The sequence below is a fragment of the Scleropages formosus genome, chromosome 1 (genome assembly GCF_900964775.1).
Source record: "Scleropages formosus chromosome 1, fSclFor1.1, whole genome shotgun sequence".
Taxonomy (NCBI): Eukaryota; Metazoa; Chordata; class Actinopteri; order Osteoglossiformes; family Osteoglossidae; genus Scleropages; species Scleropages formosus.
The window spans coordinates 36,073,558-36,096,445 of record NC_041806.1 but is presented as its reverse complement, the minus strand read 5'-3'; the positions used below and the strand labels follow the sequence as shown (position 1 = coordinate 36,096,445).

The 22,888-nt window shown below is 39.4% G+C and overlaps 1 protein-coding gene across 8 annotated transcripts in view; it reads right to left on the bottom strand.

Moving 5' to 3' along the window:
• The window catches only part of plcb4b (phospholipase C, beta 4b), a 57,909-nt gene extending 35,415 nt beyond the window's left edge, over positions 1-22,494 (bottom strand). For all 8 annotated transcript variants that reach the window (XM_018743811.2, XM_018743815.2, XM_018743814.2 and 5 more), the window contains exons 1-3: positions 22,082-22,494; positions 18,068-18,112; positions 1,584-1,681 (exon numbers count right to left, since the gene is read on the bottom strand). In XM_018743811.2, the coding sequence (XP_018599327.1) occupies positions 1,584-1,667 (84 nt within the window). In that variant the 5' untranslated portion in view covers positions 1,668-1,681; positions 18,068-18,112; positions 22,082-22,494. The remainder of the gene's footprint in view (positions 1-1,583; positions 1,682-18,067; positions 18,113-22,081) is intronic.
• Between the last annotated feature and the right edge of the window lie 394 nt (positions 22,495-22,888).

Genomic DNA, 22,888 nt, shown 5'->3' with positions numbered 1-22,888 from the left:
TTTAACTGTGCATCATTGTTTTTGAAAATTCTAGTTGTGCTATATCTATGTGCTTTCTGCAATATTCTTTGCTGGCTGCTCTGAGGCAACCTGTTAGGAAAGGCACTATAATAATAAAAAAAATTAACTGAAGTCTCAACTGTACATGGCAAATATTTACACGTTCAAAACGCCACTTCCCTAAACTAAATGACAGTATAACAACAGTAAACACTTCCAACTGTGCAGCAACACAGCATACATTCAGATCTAACTGGCTGCTGCATACGAATAAAGAGGTTTAATCACAAATACTGGATCAATTATTTGGGCAAATATAGTGCAATCTGCTGCAAACAATTACCACAGGCAGATAGAAGGAAAATAAATGTATTCCAGTATCGGTCTGCCCACATGCACTTATGGAGCAACTGTGATGAACCATTCATTACTTTACACTCATTTTGTACCAAACTACCCTTTATACATTGCAATTCTTTGTGCTATTGAGCTGACAGTAATTTCCACCATCATGTTTGATATAAAGAAAAGCTCTTTCACAAGGTGTGACAAGCATACATGGATGAAGGGCAGATACTGTACATATAGATAATGTCTAGTCATGACTGAGTGGTTCTGCGATATAAATAGCTAATATTTATATTTGCATATTTGATTAAACATTAGTGATGCTGAAGATTATATCTTAATAGCAATATGACATCAGACTTAATATTACGATATTCTGGTAAAGTTTTATGCAGCTACTTGTGTGAAAGGAAAAAAACTAACTGTACTTAATCACACATCTGCAGCTATGTATCTTTCTCCTAAGGTAATGCACAAACTATTTTCTATAAGATGTACGTCACCTTGGAGAAAAGCATCTTCTAAATGAATAAATGTCAATGTAAACAAAAAGGTAACAAACCTTTTTTTTTTTTTTTAAACAAAATCACATGCATTAAAATTTACAGGAATAAAATACTGAGGTAAAAAAAATAGTAGCATAGCAGTAACGGCATTTCCTTTTCACTGGACCATGGTTTTTTCAACTTTATTCTTAAATTTCATGTTGAAGTCGCAATTTTTACTTGTACCGCCTTTTGAAGATGCGTGCATGTACTTATGAATATCAAGCAATCTGAAAGGGTTTCACAAAATGATTCTCAACAAGAAATATCAGTGTATGGCTTGGAACCAAGAAACTCCTAAATAAGGTTGTGTACTAGTGCAATAAAAATGTATTTCCCATGTGGAACAGTACCAAGATAGCGTGTGCTAGTTTCCCCGTGCCGGTCAGATACTTAGCAAGCCAAACAGTATTACTGGTGACAGCTAGCATGAAGGTGCCAATCCTGTCAGAAAGTAAGGGGAACCGACTTCACAGAAGAACGTAATTAGCACTGCAAGGAGCTAAGGTAATTACCAAAGGAAAATCACTGCATTAGCCTCTGAGCAGAAGTATGACACTAGTACATGTGCATCCACATAATTATATCCAAAGGCAGCATACACACCGATCAGATAGGTGCGATCACTTAATCAGCCAAGGAAAAAGGAAACAAAAAAAAAAAGGAACTTAGAAGACCAGAGTTTCTTACCTCATCAAACCTGTCAAATACAGCACCTTCTTGCATGAAATCTGGGATGTGTTTCCGCCAGTTGAACTCATATGATTTTGTCATGGCTGCTCACAAATCTGCAAGAAAGTAGGAAACAGTTCTAAAAAGCAAAAAAATGGGAAACACTGGAAGTCTCCAATTTTACAAGATGTGGTGGTTTAAAATGCATCTGTGTGTAAATGACAGGGAGAGCGAGAAACACAGAGAGAGACAGAGAGCGAGAGAGAGAGAGAGAGGGAGCGAGAGAGAGACACATGCAACGAAGAAGACTGAGGCAACAGGCATAAATGACATCTGCATGCCAACATCCCAGACAGATTCTACATCTTTAAAAAAAAAAAATGCATTACATTTGTCCTTTAATCTAAGAAAAATAAAATAGCCATTGTCACAAACATGGAATGGAAATGATATGCAGAAGGTGCCAATATGAGAATGCGTCCATGGGTCCCAGTGCAGCGTGGTGCGTTTGCAAAGCAGACACGTTTTCAAATCCCGCCACGGTGGTAAACACGGACAGAGAACAGGATGTAGATGTGAGGAGGAAAGGACCAGCTGCAGATGACAGGGTTACAAGGGGCAGGGGATTCTCCTTTTGATGTCAGGCTCCACGATCAGAGACAACTGAAGAACACGGCCATTCATCTGTACCTTTTTAACCATCGAGGAATCCGCCTCGCTCTCCATTTGCACATGCAGCACGTTTTAAATCGTGTGTGTGCGCGCAATATGTGCCTGTATAGATACACATATTATACTGTACCTCACCTTACAAACAAGAATTCTGTTTGTAGCTCAATTTATTTGCAAATCCAAAGTCGCTTCTGTGACCAAGCCGAAATGAACAAAAGTTACACAACACAGACGTCCCTCCATCTATTCACAGCTTAGGTTCTACACTACAGAAAATAAATAAAAGTGATAAAATAACTAACAATGATAAAAACCCACACGTGCCCATGTTTCTTCACCTTCCCCAGAACTGCTGTTTGTACCTTCAACCTTTGATCCTATTTGCTCAGTCTTCTAGGAGAGAAGAGTCCATGACAGCGAACAGCATTGGAGCTCTGAGAGCATCCAGATAAACTTACATGTAGGAGCCCAAGATCCATATTCAAATATTTTAAGTTATTATTTTACATGACCGTACACCACCTTCTGCAGCTGCAGTTTACTATGAGATCTAAGAATTAACCACGTCCTGGTGAATTTACTGTTGTTTTTACTCGGAATCTGAAAGTAAAGGCCTTATTCAGTACAAAGCGAAAATAAGGTGACACAGACCATGCAAACCCCAGCGTTGAGCACGAGGACTTGTGCAAGGACACAGTGGGGTGGTGGGGGGGACGCCGTCCTTATGGGCTGGCACGTGGCCTGAGCAAACAGAGCTCCACCCAGCCACAGCAAGTTACACAGAGTGGCAAAGTGCTCGGTTACCACAAAGGAGGGGGAAGGAGAGAGGGGGGGGAAAAAAAAAAAAAAAAAAAACCACACACCATAGGAACAATTCAATAATGTCTTCAACTTAACTAATTTTCCAGCACTGACATTTTAAAACAAGTCAAAAGAAATACTTTGAAAGTACCATGACCACTTTTTTTTTTTTTTTTTTAATTAAAAAAAAAGGGGGCATTTGGAGAGTTTAATTTATATTAACTCAGTACAGTATATTGTAACTAGCAGTAACTTAATGATCGCAAAGTTTATGAGCTAAAATGCAGTCCTGAAATATGAGGGATGCCTGACAAACTGTCTGCTAAGTAAGTTTCTTTAAAATAAATGACCAACTATACATTTCCTTCCAGCTCAACACTGCGGATAATATTTATACATTTCATATTACACTTGTAAATTTATTTATATCATCATTAGCATTTATTTATAGTTAAGGGCAAGTCGATTTAGAAAAATGAGTCTGACATTAACAAAGACTTAAAACAAACAGTCTGAGGTAACTGCTGAACTAAAGAACTAAAACTGCTGAAATTTAAAAAAAAAACAGCAAAATAAAAAAGTCAGCTTGTTTCTTTAGAAAAAACTCAAGCACTGTACATTTCTGAAGAGCAGAAAATTTGTGACGAACAGAATCAATAACCCTCACAATTACATAAACAAATTCAGAGGGAGGGTTAAATTACAGATAAAAGTCCAGTAAGAGATGATTCAATATGATGTGAGCTTGATTGTTTTTCCTACATTTTTCCAAATCACTGACTGATGCAAATAAGTTTAAAAGCATTTCAGACACAAATCTTGAATACTGTATCTTTTAAAAAACAGAAATAAAAGTATAAGATAACTAATAATGTTGTGGGACCTAGGGGAGGAAAATTGCTTGCAAAAGGAAGTTGACCCATGATGGTGACCGCAGGCAGACCAAAGCCACACATGAACAAAAACTAAGCAGCAGAGGATGAAAATTTAGACAAGAGAGAAAAGATGAAGAAAAGTGAGATGAAAATCAGGAAATCAGGCACAGTGAGACAGCATAGTGTGTAATCTGAAAATTAAGGGTGACAAGATGCTGAGAGCTGACAATGAAATGGGGTACTGTACTGTACATGTATTCAGTGACATATACTGTTTGCAGAGTTACACGAGGTGATGCATGAACTTTTTTCAGGAGATCACAAAAGTATCCTGCAATCACAATCTTTTGTCTTTGAATAGAAGTTCCTTCAGAAATTAAATTACATGGCAGGCTACAATGACATTCACAGAAGGCAGCAAAAGTATCACTTCTGCAACCTTCCCTTATGATGAATAGCATGAGTGGTCACCATGAGTCGAATTTGACTCAGTAGTTTATCCTTACTATTAAAAATGGTCATTTTAAGTCACTTTATTTAAAATCACATCAGTTACTGTAATAACAGATTGCTTTTTCATATTTCTGCCTCCAGAGTGACCATTTTTCCTTGTTTTCAGCTCTTGCAGCATTATAGCCGAGATTCCAGACTGCACAATTCCCCTGCTTACTGTGTCTAATACTTTACTTTCATCTCCTTCTTCACTGTTTCATCAGATCTGAGAGAACCTAATTTATTTTGACGATAAAAAGACTTGCATGAACACCATATGTGGACAATTATCAGTGCAAGACACAATAAAGAAAATCAAAATATCAGGAGCAGTGGAAATTTAAAAATGCATATAATGCAGCCACAACGCTGATTTACCATTTACTTTCCGCAGTATTATTTATTTCCACTCTACCAATCTAACTACAGTGTAACTGAAGAGAAACACTGCAAAACAAGAACATATATAAATACTTTTAGGTACTTCTCATATTGTGTCCATCATGATTTTCAAATCAACACACATACTTGAAAAGAAGTTCAAATATATATTACAAATATAACTATGTTATGCAATGAGGCAAGACATCGTTTTGTTACTCAAATCCAACTCCAAGTCGTAATGTAGATGAGCAAAAGGTAAGGCTGAATGTTAAGGATATTGGGATGATCTTCACCTTGTGAAGCCTGAACACTCTGTGTGTGTGTGTGTGTGTGTGTGTGTGTGTGTGTGTGTGTGTGTGTGTGTGTGTGTGTGTGTGTGTGTGTGTGTGTGTGTGTGTGTGTGTGGTGTTGACTTCCCAGGAGGCTGCTTGTCTTCCCACTATGCCACTATAGGCGGATTCTGCATTGACAAAGAGATGCACAGTCCTATGTATTTCACATGCTTGCCTGCTCTGTTTCTCCATGCACATGGAGAGAGGAGGTTGGCATGAGGTCAAACCAAGGAGCAGGAACCTCAACAGAAACCCCTCCTCACTACTTTGGTCTCTCCCCTAATTCAGCCTGAACATCTATTACCCCATAAATCTCAGGGAATGTCCTGGGCAATTAAGAAAAGTGAAATATTCACAAAAAAAAAAAACATACAGTATAACATGCAGAAATAATTTATTCAATGAAGGATATTGTATTTTTAAAACCGTGTAACAATGATTTTCACAATGCGCATAAAAATTATCTGAAACCCTTACAGGGACATCAGAACTCAGGGTGCTCAGAAAGAGAAATATTTACCAAAGGTGCAGTACACTCATTTAGTGTAAACATGAAACACAACTGCCGCATGGTGCAAGGAAGAGGACCTGATGTGTAAGTACACAAGGAGCAGCAAAGTTACAGTGAGGCCATCGAATGGAGCACATTCTAAATGTCTTATCATTTGTAACAGCAGTGCAGCAGCAGTTTAGTGTGTTTACTGCATATTGAAACAAAGTTACAAATGTCTTTAAATTATAAAATTTGAAAAACCTTTTATTTTGGCATTATTCATTTTAAGTGACCTCTGACTGGGAATTGATTTTTTCCTAGACAAAAATACTGGTAATTTGACTGCCTTAAAACAAGAATTTGCCTAAACTAACCAGGTGATTTAATGGAAGAAATTAACCTTGTTATATGAGGACTATTCTTCCCCTTCCCCTCCAATAAAGTGATTATTTAAAACAGCCCGATTACCACATGTATCTAAAACACTTCTTAAACTGCACGGTTTACATTTTGAGGATTAACCTTAAGGTGCCAGATGGGATTTTACACTATTACTTGGAGCAAGTGTGGTATGGTTTGTGTATTTACCCGACTTAAGATGTCGGTCACCAAAGGTCCTTTGAAAGAAGAAATTATCAATAACACTGGAAAATGTTGCTTCAAAATCTGTAAAATAACTCAACAAGTCATCTCAGCCAGTGGCTCCTGTCTTGTGTATGGCCGCAGCAGGTGCAGGAGGCTCCTGTCACTTGTTCAGTGGCATTCTTGTTGGCAGCAGATTAGGGGGCAGGGGTCACTGCACAGTAACGTTACTCTTGATGTCTAAAGCTTCCTTGGTCTCCATTTGCCCAAAAATGGTCAAAAACTGCTGTTAAGTGGGGCTCAGTTGGAGTAAGTGTCTGGCCTGCCCTCGACCATGCAGCCATGCAACAACAGTAAGTCACAAAGCCTGGAGTTCAACACAATTCATTACCCCATGAGACTCTTGCCCAGGTTGCTTTGGTATTATTTCATTAGTAGCCATTCTAACAGAGTAACTTGTAACACCGGAACATCTAATAATAGCAGGCAAAGCCAGTGCCCCGTTACAGCTTTCCCTGACATTCCCTTGTTTCCAATTTCTAAATAATCCCATATGAAAGGGGAGACACAAAGCTGCACAACAGCACTGAATCCTCTCGCTGCCCAAATAAGTACCTATACACGAGCACTTCACGAAATAATGGCTGCTGCCCCTCTGACCTTTCCAGATAATGTGGCCAGTGGAATAAGACGGCATATTTTCCAGTCTCAGAAATAGAACACAGCCTTATACAGAGATAGTGAAAACATGGTAGAGGTTAAGAGTTTACCACTGTGAGCAATTCAGAGGGCACATGCACCGCATTTGGAAACCATTCTCAGGAGCTTTTGCCGCTTCCTATGATGTCTTAAAATCAGCTGGAATAATGGTATTGCCTTATTTTGGTGACACAGAAAAGGTTTTTTTTCCCCTCTGAGTACCAATGAATAAAATTACTTGAAAACATAGTAAAGTCAAGGGTTGGCATGGCAACTTCAAATCATAACACTTTATTAAAAGATAATAACACCTTTCATTTCCCTTTCAGTACACATTATTTATTGTGATACATTAGCTGCACTGTTGTAATGATCCAGTATTACTTTCTCAATAACAGCTTACTGGGTGACATTAATGATTAATCCAAAGGGAAGTTGGGCTAATCTCTTGTGAAATTTCTTTTAAGAGGCAATAAAATGTCTGCATTTGAACAGCATATTGACAGATGCTAAATGAAAAATGAGCGAGATCACCGTATGTCATCAGATGTTTGTATGACTCTATCCAGACAAACTGGATAAATTCTGTTTCCAAGGCTGAACTTTGGATTGACTTGCATAGATACCAATTCATCCAAACATTTTTGCAGGAGTTCAATATTCCACTTTTGTTTTAGGTAAAGATAATACAGTTTTGTGGTAACTGGTACACATGCTACTTAGAAAACTGCTAAGCTGTTAATGAATAAAACATGCAAATTATGTATTCACTAACACATTGTACATGGGACTCTTTGATTTGGATGTTTTTCTTTTACTTTCATGGGGGGGACCTTTCTTAACAAACAAACACCAAACAGATGTTGCTCCTATTTGACATCACACGTCTCCATGGCAACGAGCTACAGTAACTGCTCCTGTATAGCTGGGCTGGTCTGCTACACCAAGCAAAGGTAACACTTCACATGTCTTACTGTAGCACTTTACAGGTTCTCACTGTATTTATAGCTTTCATCTCTCACTGCTCAACTGTCACCTAGAAAACCATTTTAGCCCCAAGAATCATCCAAAAGAAACCAAATGCTTGAAAATATCAAAAAATATCCTACAGCCTGCAACAAACAAGGAGCCGTCTTACAACGCATTAGTTAGGAATAATGTTTATACTGCTTATTTTTAAATGCTATTTTACAAGATTTCACAAATGCAAGTTAATTTAGAAACAATGACAAGACAAAAAAGGACAACTGAAAAATTTATATTCCAAAATGGACCACAATGGTCTATCGTATGTGGTCTGAATTTGTCTCAACACAACTGGACCTTCGACGCCTTCACCACACTTAACATTTTGCATCATATCTCTCTTTCTCTCTCTCTCTCTCACACACACACACACACACACACACACACACACACACACACACACACACACCACTTGCTGATGTCATTCTCAGCACTGTTCTCAGAAGTATTCTTCTGTCTGAAAGACCACCATCAAAATCAGCATGATCCAGGGATGAAAGCACTGCTGTAATTTTTCTAATTAATCTCACTTTTGCTACCTTAAAACAAAACTACTATTTGAAAAATACATTTAAAGTTGTAAGACCATGATTACAAAAGAAGGAGCAGCTGTTTCGATCCCAAGTATGACCAAGTGCGTGTACTGACTACCTTTGCTAGCATACAACAAACACCACATAAAAGCTCAGAATGGGCGAGCTAGATGAAAAAGATGCGTTCCCTTTATCAGAACAACCTCATTGTCATAGCCAGGCTAAATATTGTGATGCTACCTCAATATACCATGTGCTTTTTTTTTTTTTTTTTTAAAAACAACCCACTAAGATGGCCTCACAGGTCACTAGTGCACAGCTCATATCTGCCCAAAATGCAGAGAGTAAATAAGCATACAGGAGGCTCGCAAGTAAAACAAAGTCTTGCTTTTCAAGACTGAATGCCATCAACAACAATGAATTCCATGCTTCAGACCTGTTTTTTGAAGGCCGCCCATACCAGTTGGGACTTTTGGAACAACACACACTCACAAATCTCTGCATTGTTGCTGCTTAAAGTTGCCAGCTGTACAATAGAGCACAGTTAATGGTTTCTTTTCCTTAGGATTGATGACACTGATCGTAAATACTGTTTTTGTGAGGACTTTTAAAAGCAGTGCAGAAGAAATGTCATCTTGATGTGACTCACTACCCACAAAGGCCAGAATTAGATGTACAGGATTAACTGATTTAGGGCCAAAGCATTATACAAAACAGAATCACATCAAAGATGGACAGGACACTACTTCATGGATTTTAAGTCCACTGAATACAGACTGACCGAACATATGACAAGATTCTGAAGGTGAGAAGACTGCAGGTAAAGACCTCTTCCTTCTGTAAGAAAAAGACAGCTTTTCAGGAACTGACTTTTCAATACTTTGTTCGGATACTCCTGACTCAGTGTGTAAAATACCAATTTTCCAGACAAAACAAGACAAGGCAGCAAAAAAGGATCCCAGGGTTAAAACAAGCAGCATTAGTACAAAATAAACCACCATATAGCAACAAAAATAGTGTGCTTACACAATAGTTACTCATTCAGCTCAGATCTGTGATTCAGGCGTTTAACCACACTTCTGCAATGAGCACCGATCTAACTTGTAACCTAATTTGATCATCAACTGCTACTGTCTAAATATGGTGACCGCCATACATATCTTAATCACAAGGTAATTTCATTGCTGTAAGGGAAGTGAATAGAACTTTTGTTTTTCTACCCTTCTCCCCCCCTCCCCGAAAAAGGGATTAATCCCCTCAAAGCATATTTTAAGTTGAATCACCTGTTCCCACTTGTTACAAATATCAGCCCTGCTGTTACACAGTAGCTAAGAAACCTGGCTTCTGCACAAAACTACTATAATCAGTGACCTATCATTTTCACTGAATTTTAGGAAAGGTGTTTGCTTAAGTGTTATTACCTGTAATCTCAAAAAGAAGAGGAGGTTAAAATGTGCTTGAATACTTCCAACAGGTTATAAATACAGCATTAAAGAAAGAAAACATGTAACTGTACCTGCCATAAATTTAACGGTTAATATATAATACATATACAACAACATTGTTCCATTAAATTCACATTACAAACAAAAAAGCTCAGAATGTCAGTTCAAAACCATATGAGATTACTAATTTCATCAGAACCCTTGACCAATTTCTCTTCTGAAGGCTGGGTTCAGCACTTTTAAAGATGACTATAGCTTGCTGAGCAGTAGTGACCTCCACCGTGACTGTTTACAGAATTCACTGAACTTAGAAAGTTGTCCAACACCAGAAAAACTGATTGAGAAAGTCAGAAAGTAGAAGTGACCAAATACATAATTCATTTTTGTAATTTTCAAAGTCTTTATCATAATTACTGTAAGATGTTTCTAGTACGCATTTGTGAAATTTCATACTGCACAGTGCGTACTTCAGGCAGATACATGTAATACTGTGCATAATATATTGCATTTTTGACCTGTCATTCTCCACAAAAACCTTTTGAGAGTCTTTTGACATCACATTTAATTCAATGGCTCAGTAAGCTACCCCAACAGGCTTTTCACCTAGAATCACTTCAATCTGAACACATCCATCCAGAAGACTATAAAACAAATTTATTTGGGTACATTAAGTATGTGAAGTGCTTCAGTAAGTAGGCTGTTTAAGTAGTTTTAAAAAAAGCTGTATGAAATTAGAAAAAGTACTTTTTGCCATAAAAGGTATAAATCTCATATAGGTGTCCGTTTTGGGACCATATTTGGAATGGAAAAACTGTATATGGACAAAATCTTATGTATTACATGAGAGATTCACATTTATCAGGTTCACATGTAAGACAAACAAGCATAACTTCAGTAGTTACTATACAACCAGATTAAATACTACAGCTTTTCTCCTTTGATTCTAAATACTTCAATTAAATTGCTATAATCATTAGTAATGACATCAGAAAGACAATAAATTTTTGATTCTTTTAATGTCAGGCAACTAACAGAACAATAACACTATTATAATGGATTTTCTTCAGCCAGAACACTGAGATGAATTAAAAATACAGAAATAAAAATCACTGCACAAATCACAACATTAAAAGCCAATGTCTCGGTTAAAAGGCTAGAAATTAAAACGTACATGACCAATTATGTATATTTTCTGTATAAATGCTGGTCTATGAAATTCCCACATTTACATCAACCGATTTAGCATGAATGTTCCTCTAAAGTCACAAAACCATTACTGCACTACTATTTAGTATTTAGCTGACACCTTTATTCAAGGCAACTTGCAGCATGAGAGACACTATATTATTTTTCCTGCAATCACCCATCTGTACACTAGGGTTAGGGTTATATTGCAGAACTACAGGCAGTTTAGAGCACCCAGTTCACCTGAAACATATCGCTGGACTCTGGGACTAACCTGGAGCGAACCTGTGCAAACACAGGGAGAACACTGAACACTGAAACTCCACATCAACTGAGTAGGGCTCAAAGCCACTCAATGTCCAGTCGTTCAGCCCAGGTACTGTGAGCTAACAGGTGTTCCATTATTCCTCTCAGACCTGTACATAACTGGACATTTTTAGCTTTTTTTTGTATTTCTGGCTTCTAGGGGTCCATTTCCGGCACTTGGCCCGCTGAAGTGTTAACATTAGACTTGTACAACCTCTAATCTCCTGAGCTAATCTAACCCATTGTAAGACACTCATTCTACTACCCAACAGTTCAGTGCAGAAAAAGGTGGAAAAAACTGAGTGCTGACTATGTCCAGGCACCAGTACTCTAACTTTCTTTTTTTTTTTCCTCAGTGCAAAGAAAACTTAATACTTTGAGGTGTGTGTCAGTTACTGTAATTTATAGGCTTCAATAAAATAAAATCCAATTTACAGATTATTGCCATTTTTTTTTTAAAATTTTTTGAAATTTGTAAAACAAGTAGTCTTTAACCTTACGTTCATCCCACTGACAGAATATTGATTCCCAGATTTTCGTTTATATTGGAGGACTGAAATTTCTAGCGGAAGATTTAAGAAACATTTGTACCAGTTCAAGATGTGCAGCTTTTTTCCTTCAAAGGAAGGAAAGTCAAAAATTTACAATAAAAACCAACATTTCTTATCCTTCGTTTAACTTTACAGTTCTATTTGATCTAGAAAAGGAAAAAAACAAGTCTGCCCTCTCACATAAATGTTACATGTATGTACATATACTACAAATAGTATTTCTTTCAATGACACACACAAAAAGAAAAAAACCTGTTCAAAATGGTCCATCCATTTATTGAACCACAGAGCCTCTTTTACTGGATAAAAACTTCCAACATCTTGGCACACACAGAGGTCTGAATCCTTGTTTTCTCTAACTCCCAAGGCTGGGCAGCTACCTATCTGCCTCCTATCCTGCACAGCAGTGTGAACTACAGCATCTCAACATGTGAGTTCAGGGAAAAACTGCTGAAGGGAGCCTGCAGAGAACTGAGCAAAGCCTGGTCAGGAATTACAGATGCTAAGATGAAGGACAGCAAAGACATCATCAGGGAAAAGTAGTAAAAAGTGCTAACTGACATCAGGCTCTGCCAACCCAGGTAGCTTTCAAACAAGTAAACAGGAAAGGGGGGGGGGGATCAAGACAAAACATTGGGCTTGCAATCTGCAATGACAGCCACTAGCAGATTGTTCTAAATGACCCATGTTTTAGACCATGTGAAAAACTCCTGAGTGACAGGATCCACTACAAGGTTACACCTGAATGAAGCTTCTGGATCATTTAAACTTGTTTGTTTTCATGGGGCCCTTTTACATAGAGATTTAAATACCCCGACACCATAACTGCTTAACTAAAATATGTTTGTTTTCACACACACAGCAGTTTTCTCAGTATTAACACCTGAGAAGTATAGCACATCATGTGTGAATGTTATTAATCACATTCGGCTGCCTCCTTTATTCCAGAAGTAATATTTTCACTGCTTGTATCCTTTCTTGAGTCATGTTCACATACCAAAAAAGAAGCAATCAAAACATTGGCTAACAATTATAACAATTTAGCTGCCAAAACTTGAATCAGAGAACAATACACAGTTTCAATTCTTTTACACTTTCAAAATGACCAGTTATATGCTGGCACACAGCTAAAGGAACAGACAAAACAACTGTTATAAGAACTGAACAGAATGACTTTAAAAATAGAATGTCTATTTTTTGCCACACATGTTACATGAGGTAAATGTAAGTGTTGCCACAAATATTCCCTTGATTAAAACAGCAGATAAGAGGGATGTAATCCCAAAGCCCCAGAAGTATTTCAATCTGTCAGGAACATTGAATGGCCTCTGAGTGAAAACCAATATGTCTCATCTTTTCAAAAAAAAAAAAAAAAAAAAAAAACAAAAAAAAAATCCTGCTTTTAAATTCATGTCAAATACATCTGGGAATGTAACTCCCCCCAAAAGACCAAGTGGAATTTAAACAAACAACGGCAGTCGAATGCATACAGCCACGAGAACGTCACAGGCTGACCTCCGTCTTAGCACAGCTGTTCGAGAGGATGTCCAGGGTGCTGAGAAAGTTGCTGCTTCTCCATGTCAAATGCAGTCTAGCCAAAACAAGAGCTGAATAGTAACTCATTAAAACACTGTGGGAGTGGAAATGCCTGCTGGATACCCCCAGAATATTACAGTTAAATAGTCCAACTACACATCATACACGTTTTGTTGCTAAAACTGATGCTTTTATCCGAAGACTTACAATACTAAACATTTATACAGTTGGGTATTTTACAGAAGCTATTCAGATTCTGCAGCACAACCTTCTGTGAACTGAAAAGTTGCAAGATTCAGTTACAACTTGCATCCTTAACATACTACCTACAGTGAGCCTTAAAAAAAAGTTTCCCTTGATAAACAGCCACCAAATAAAGGTACACATGAATCAAGGACCATTTTCTTCTTTCATCTGAAGTGAGTTAAAGTTAAGCATCCACTGTTCATAGCAGTTGTATAACGTTCAATAAAGAGTCATTATTAATGCCAGTAAAAGCTTTAATTAAGCTGTCTTAAAATAACCTTACGTTTTTAGTTTTACACACTTGAGTATTCAGGCAGTGTAAAACTTTCAAATTCTGAAGATCCGTTTCACAAAAGAATTACACCAAACTAGTGACAGTCAGCATATAGAGCACAAAATGTTACACCCCATGAGTATATTACAACAGCTGTACATAAGGACCCAGTCCAACTGACTTCTCTGTGAAGCCATAGAGGAAAACATCCAGCATCGCCATCATACATCTCCATGACTTGAGACCAAGCGGCTTAATCTCCTTCCCTAACCAACACATCATCTGCAGGGTGCCAACATGGATATTTCATTGAGGCTGTCAAGTGGGCACCTCCCTTCGTCAATGTCTCATTGAAATAGGACCACAACACCTCCGGAAGAGTTAAGAGTGCAGTCTGGTGTCCCAGAACCACCCCCCCTCCATACATGTTAGATGTCCTTCACCTTCAACAAATACAGCAACTCCACAAACTCAGTCAGCCATATTAAACAGTACTGCACCACCATACATAGTGTCAAATGCTGTAAACGCACAAACTCAAGCCATCCCAGATAATACCACATCTCCATACATGCTAACAAAAGCTGCAAAATCACCACTCCATAAACTTAAACCAACCCAATTAACAAGGTCATGCCTTCTTAGCTGTTGGTATGTATCTCCCATTACTAGTTACTTGCCACTAATTTTAACACTAGACGCCTCCCTCCAACCTATAACCCCAACTACCCTGCTCTTTTCTCAACCATAACCAGACTTGCATTCTCAGCAGCCCCATAGGTCCTTCGTCACCACCCCTAACAAACAGCCTCTAACAACAAATTTCCCCCAAAAGTGATGAAAAACATATTCACCGCATTTTGAAATGAGGAAAAAATACATAGCTTCCATTCACTATTGCTCAACTGATCACAAAGAAAGACTATGAAGACTATTTCCTTAAACGGAGCTCTGAGAAAGATGAGGCAGATACATTTGTGAGGTGAGTGTTAGTGGTGAAAGCCTTGGAGAGGAGAAGATTGTTCCTGCGTGTGCGAGAATCTGCACTTTTCCACTGAGACCAATGTACCGCTGCCACTTAACGAGCAAAAGAGAAATGAGGTCTGGGGGTCTCTGTCTAATTTCAGCTCGACAAGATCTACATATCGAACCATCTGCCTCCAAACTGCCTAATTAGTAATATTCCATTAGTAGAAAGGGTGTAGGTCTGGGGCAGCATTACAAAGGCCTATTCTTGATCAATCACATGGTCATACACTTTAGGCTTTTTCTTCCCTGCAAAAAATTGCCCACAGGGTTCTATGGTTGCTTGATGGCCACAAATACAAAGTGTGAATGTGGACGGTCTGGAGGAAGTTAACTCAGTTAGCTCTTTCAAACTCCGGCTAAGTAAACAACCTCCCCCACTATAATTGTGCTTCTGTTTGTGCCCTGCTGCACGCCCTCTATTTACTGACTCTTCTATTACAATGATAGCGCGTTGCTTTTTGCGATTAACATTTAGCATCATTAGCTTTCTTCTTTTTTTTTAAAACCAAAACTCTATGTTACTTTTCATATCAGCTGATTTAGCTGACAAATTGCTAGTTATGGATCGGCTGTCCAAAGATAAAATATTCTATGCAATAAATTAAAAAGAGGTTATTATGAATTTGCATGAGCTAAAAGTAGTAATTTATAAATGGTTAGGAACTTCCTCAATTTATCAGCTTTTATTTCTCTGATGTTTTTCTTTTCTACTCAGAAAATATTGCTGCTGTACCAAATTCAGCAGCTCAAATATTAATGTTGCCACAAAACACTTGCAAACTACCATATCTGTGTCTGTTAAGTACATGCTATTGGTAAAACCTTAAGAGGCAAATCAAAAGAATACAAAAAAGGGCTCACATTCCAAGTATGTATTAAGTCATCTGATCTTGGGAAGAAGTCATGTGTTTCTGTAATCAGACAGCGAAATTTAACCCTGTTGTGGGATCAGACTTTGCTGAGTCTGTTTGTTTTAGTGCTATTCTCTAAACCCTTTGCAACTACATATATGCAACATATTAGCCTAATTACTAAATAATAATAATAATAAAAAAAAAAGAGGTGCTACATACACAATGTGATGTTTATATTCTGAGATATTTTAACAGGACCTGCTCTTTTATACATGTTGCATTCATGATGTTTTACACAACATCGTCAAAAATACACAGTAAAGGTCACATACTTCATTATTGGGCAGAGGTCAACAGTTTAATTGGGAGCATAAATTATATTCACAAGTACAGCTCCCTTTAGAGGTTTGAGGCATGGGCTTGGTAGATGTGAGAAAAGTGATCCGTTTCCTGTAGGGAGCATGAAATTAGAAAGTGCAGATAATAGCTCCTCTTTACACAGTTTCTGTGTATTTTTAGGCTACACGTGCAGTCCAAGAAAAAAAAAAAAAAAAAAACACCTCAATAACCATGAAACATCTGTGGTGTAATTAACGTGTTCTTCTTCTGCCCCATCGAACAACACATTCATGAGCTCACTGGCTCCAGAGAAAAGGCACAGACTCCCCATACTGACCATTCCTGATTTGGACCTGTGACTTGGAGCAATATCACTTAGTTCATCTCCAACCTGCCACCATACATAACCAGGAAAGGCAAACACTGCTCTCCTGACATGGTCTCTGGCACAGTTCCAGCACCAGTTTTAAAAATGCAGCCACTTAGCAAATTCCCTTGTCCAGCTAACAATGTTTACAGTTTGGAGAAGAGCAAACAAAACTGTGGATAAGGAGCTGGTGCATGACCATAAAGTGGTTTGGTGTCTGAGGAGTGGGCCTACTGCTGGACCCTTGAAAACAGTGTTCCGCACAGTAAAACTGGCAAGCGTTAAATCAGCGCCATGAGGCATTACACTACGCAGGGAGAGCATACACACTCTCGCAAGTTGACCTATTAGCAATTTTACTATGTTGCTGTACAAATGGGCAAACAGCACAATGCAACAGATGGAGAAATAAAGCCCCCCAATAGCCAATGTAATGCCATGTATTTTGCTGCTTGCCCAAAATCGCAGCATTGCATAATGCATCACAATGGAGGAGTTTTCCTGTTCACAGCTTTAGAGATACTGCGTTTTCATGATGGACGCAAACTAAACAAGGTGCTCATCTTGCTCTCTCCCTGTCCTACCTTAGACTTCCTGTTCTCAAAGTTGAGCATAACAGAAATTTAGGCAGAATGCAACAAATACACTTTTTCGCAAGCATGTATATGAAACATGAAATGTGATCAAATTTTCAAACACCTGACTATAAAGCAAATGTGTATCAGAATACATGTTTTGTGTATGAGTAAAAATTAAATATGAACATATTTTGAATTCTCTAGGTTTTGTATGGTCACATTAATACTGTCTTTCATGTCTATGGTATAAAAGATAGAACTAAAGACTATAACAAATCAACAGCAATCAGCAAAGAAAGATATTTACACAGAATTAAACCTCTCTGAAATGATTACATTATGCAGCTGGCCAAAGCCTCATCATTTTTAAAACTGTTTAGCTATAACAATTATGTTAGTGTGGCATCTTACAAAATATCAAATTGATTTTCATCCATAAAGAATATGCCTTGATGAAATAAATATGCATTGTTGAAAGGAAAAGACATACAAAAACTAACAGACAGACAAGAATCTTATTGCTCTTGTCTAAAAAAAAAAACAATTTAGTACAAACTAATGGCCAATCAAAGAAATAAAACACAGGAGCTGTTAATCAACTATCAGCTACCACAGTGACAAAAGTTGGAAAAACTCAATTTAACCTTGTGAAGTCAAAGCATTTCAAGATCACTGACAATTACAAATTTCTTCAATGCAAATACATACATAATGGTCTTCACAACATTTTGCTTTCCGTCCTTGGTTTAACCTTTTTTCTAAACATAGTGTTTCAGTGCAATTTTAAATTAAAAAAAACTGTACTGACAAAAGATACCATAGATGGTGATGTTCATTCTTTACAGTTATGCTTTTAAATTTATTTTCAAATGTAGCAGAGACTGGTGCATGAAGTTAACTTACCAGTTCAAGATGAATCACTTTTGGAAACAAAAAGCATCTCTTTTCCTAAAAAAGAGAAACAAAAATCAGCAAAGTAACAATTTGCATGCCTCCTAACAAAACAAAACAAACAAAAAAAAACCCTGACAATAATTATAATCCATTAAAAGAATTTTTTTTTGAGAACAACCATCATGGACAACCACCCCATACATTCTGCAGAGCAAGGTAAAGTGTTCTCCTGCCAAAGAGAACATGCACACAAGATTTCCCCTGCATTTCTTTTCTCTGGAATGCATAACCACATAGAAGTTCTTGCAAGAGCCATTATGAATATGTGGGATCAGACAATAATGCAATCAAACATCAAGTGCCTAATAACTTAAATGAAGTTTAGCTGGACACTAATGCAATAGCAATCCATACAGGTATTATAAAATTGCTAAATTAATATCACATTCAGTAGGATTTCATGGTTTGAGAACATGGTGGGATTTTACCATTTAAATGCATCCTGATTAATTTTGATAGAAGCAGCTTGTTGCACATGTGGTGCCACAGACAGGACATCAATCCATCACCGGTTTATTGCAGCAATCCATCTCAGTAATTCCAAGTGTCATACTAAGGATGCCAATGGTAAGTCTTTAATGCATCTTTGCTAAGAGAACTTAAAAAGTGCTGTGATGTCAGAAACACAACAAGTTGTCCAGATACAGGGGTGTGATTTAAAAGAGTGCCCACAGAAAAATAATCATGTGGTTCTCTCTTTTTTTCACCGGACATACTGAAAACCTTAGGAAATCACTTTTATATTAGGATTTGATTTATTACCTACATTGCATAGTAGTAGCTCTTATTTCTGAAATGCACTGACTGGACTTTTATTCTTCATACCAATATTAAATGGCTCTTTAAAAAGGTCCTGAAGAGAAAATAGCAAATTCCCCCCTCTGTGCCATGTTGTCGTCCAGGCAGAACCTGCACAGCACTAGCGCTAGTGGACCCTGTGCCCAATTAGAACAAACTTCAAACACTGATATTATTCTACGTGGCATCATGGAGGCTACATGGAGAGCATCAAGTACCAATATATGCAAGTAGCTAACAAAGCAGTCTGAGAATCCTAGAGCAAGAGATAGAAAAATCATTTTTTGCATATCAAATTCCAGTATAGTGCAAGTAACTACACTGGAATCAGCTCTACTGAACCTTAAACATGCAGATACACTGTTTAAGGCATTCAGACAGGAAGCTGAATATGAAATATTAAAAATAAATGTCGCAAGGAATACCGTCAATGCACAGATTGACCCTGTATATGTTTTTTTTTTTTTTTAAAACTTATCCTCTGGAAGGTATCAGTCACAAAAGAACAGTGTGGCTGTTTTGTTTAGTGAAATGTCCATTGTGGATTTCTCCTCTGTGTGAGGGAGATAACTGACATGAATGACAGCTAGATTGACTGTGAACATCCCATTTAATCATCATGCCTTTCAAGAAAGCAGAGTCCTTATACTGTGGAAAAACACACAAAAGTTTATACAGGCTTGTAATTTTTAAAATTAAATACTGCTTCAAAAAAGTTATGTATGAAAAACTTAAGGTCAAATATTGGGGGGGGAACCACACACACACACACACACACACACACACACACAGCTTGTCCCAAGTGGGGTCGTGGCGAACCGGAGCCTAACCCAGCAACGCAGGGCACAAGGCTGGAGGGGGCGGGGACACACCAAGGACTGGATGCCAGTCCGTCGCAAGGCACCCCAGGCAGGACTCGAACCCCAGGCCCGCCAGAGAGCGGGACCCGGCCAAATCCGCCATGCCACTGCATCCTCTCCCTTCCTGCTTCAAGAGGAAAAAAATTGCTCAATAGTCTACATGTCATTACTAGCAGTGTAGGCCACAGTTCCTTTTCACCATGTTTAGCGCCACCAGGAAAACAAATGTGTCTGAATGTAGTCAATGACATTGTTTTTCCAGTCAAGCCAAGCTATATTTCCCCAATCAAGGTCTCTCGTGATGTTATAGTTACAGGTGGGTCACAAACTGAGCTGAAAACACTTGCCTGCTTCAGCAAGCAACACTGCACAACTTTAAGATGACTTCAATAAAAATTAACGTGGTGTGCGAAACCACTGGTAAGACTTATAATACAATGACTTGGCTATGAAAATCGCAGAGGGCCTTTTTACCCCCAAGTTCACATACGCTCTCTTTCAAGTTAAAAATGTCTGTTCTGCCTTCTTAGGGCGAACCTAGAGATTACCAGGGAATGTGACGTACAATCTATTTTCCTGCTTACTTCCACCTTACTTATCAGCACATCCTTGTCTAAATACGTGTTTGTTCATGTCCGTTCACGTCTACATGAGCCTCGTCACAAGCATTTCAATGCCCAGCGTACCCAGTACAACTGTGCAGATGACAACCAAACGACTGACTCTTTGTCAAAGAAGAGGACCTCACAAGCTGCAACTGGTGCTTCGCGGTAAACGACGGCAACTCGGACGCTTCTACAGCAGGCGTGAGCAGGTCACTTCTCCTGCTGCAATATGCGTGACAAAAAGTGGAGTTGCAGTGTCACACAGCAGACAGGACATGAAACTTGAGAAGACCAACTCAGGTTTACAGTCAACTGCACAAGCACACTGCTTTTACTGTAGGAAACAACCTGTATGCACATTTATTAATATTTAATCATGCATTCAGCTTACACGTTTGCCCGTGGCAACTAACAATAGGCCTTCTATACAAGTTAGTTAGTTAGTTGCCGCCGAGTTGTTCCCGACTCCCTATTTGTACTTTTATATAAACACTACTAAATTTGCAGCATGATCCTTTAGCGGTCAAGACAGGACAACTAGTAAAGAACAATAAGGAGACATCAACATTACAGCTATGGTGAAAGCCAGTAACTTATCACAATTACCTAAGTGTCTCTATATGTTAAAGCACAGAAAATGTGACACTGCCTGCTGTACAGACTGAGCAGTATGAAAAATCTCACAGGTGAGTGGCTGAGCTCTAGTGCAGTGCAGTACAGTCTACGGTACAATGAATGATTCAATGTAGTATGGTGCAGTGCTGACCTGTGCAATACAGTAGTGTTGTATGTATGGTATGGTACGGTACGGTACGGTACTGTAGTAGGGTACGGTACCTCCTCCGGCTGCACGAGCACTGAGCACTTGCTACTTGCTGTAGTTGAGCGCCAATATGGCAGGCCCTGCCCCGCTGACACTCCTCTACCCTCATTTACAGCGCGCAGCTCGAAAAGCCCGACAAATATTCATTTTTACATGTATTACGAGCTCTTTGACTATTGTACAAGCGGTCAGGCAACAGAATGACAGGAAACTTTCGAGAGAGGGAAGAAAGATAAACGGGAATACTGAGCTGGGGTCACACGTTTAGGTTAGCGGCGCCTCAGAAATTTAAGTATTAGTATTCTGCAAAATAACGGCACATTTCTTTCGCAGTGACCCGGTATGTCACTGCGACACGGGTCGCTGTTAGGCGCGGTAGAAGTGGCGACAAGGAGACTGTTCGAGGAGTTCGAGAGGGAAAGAAACGGGCGAACTGGAACGTGCCGCGCCGGTCCGGCGGCTAACGTTAGCCGGAGCGCCGGTCGCGACGCGCGCGTTCATGTCGCGACACGCATGAGCCCGCAGGTCCGGGGAAGCGCCGCTCTCTCAGTCCCAGCAGCAGCGCCGGCCGCCAGCAGGACGGAGGCACAGCGCTAACTTTAATAATAAATAAAAAAAAAAAAAGAAAAAAAAAACACACACAAAGCAATATTCCACAAGCTTCCTCGGACGGGAGCCTCCCACTGAAAGAGAGACACGTCTGAGCGCTTTTGTCAAAAAAGGCAGAGCGGTCGGATAAGCTAGCCGGAGCTGTGTGTGTCTCCCTTGCCCGACATGCCATGGCTCGGCTAGCTCTGCCTGTACCCGCATTTGTGTGTGTGTGTTAGAGCGAGAGAGACCCAGCACAACAATGGAGACAAGGAGACTATGTTCTTACCTTGGCCGGTTAGCTAGCCCGCCCGCCCGCTAGCTCGCCACTGACAGTAACAGCCCGGACAAGTGATGGAGAGATGCGGAGTGCGGCTCCTTCCTCTCTCTCCCTCCCTTCTGTCTCTATGAGTCTATCTGTGTGCGCGCGCGCGTGTGTGTGTGTGTGCGCGTGTGTGTTTGTTTCAGGCACCCTGTGTTCAACCCTAATGGCCCCGGTAACCGGCCCCCTTTCCCTCTGCACGCGCACAGACACTTCCCGCACCGCGATTGCCCACTTAGCAGAAGTGCTGCCGCCACCCCCCCCCCGGCGCTTCCTGCTCAGATGTCAGATTCGGACTGTTTGTCTCTTTCTTCTTCCCTACATCAGATGTTAGTCATGGGCGGATTAAAATCCGATGTGAAAATAATGACGGCTGCTGCTCTCCTGACTCCAGACGACGGCGCTCGCTCTCTCTCTCTCTCTCTCTCTCTCTCTCTCTCTCTCTCTCTCTCTCTCTCTCTCTCTCGCTCGCTCGCTCGCGCGCATCTCCTCCTCGGGGGTCCCCGGCTGTGGGCAGAGAGCGCGCGAACGGATAACTGACTGACTACCTGAGGGACTGATTGACAGGCTGTCAGGGCTCTGACTCATCGGAAGCGCCGTCGGTTCCGTCCAGACGCTTCCATGTTCCTCACGCGCCAAATACACAGCTCAGTCCTGTGTGTGTATATATGTGTGCACCTCCGCATCCTTTCAGGAATGTTCTAGTCTTTGAAAAATTTGTGTAATTATTATGGGTATTTATATGCGTATTAACGCATTTCTCTTATGAAGAGA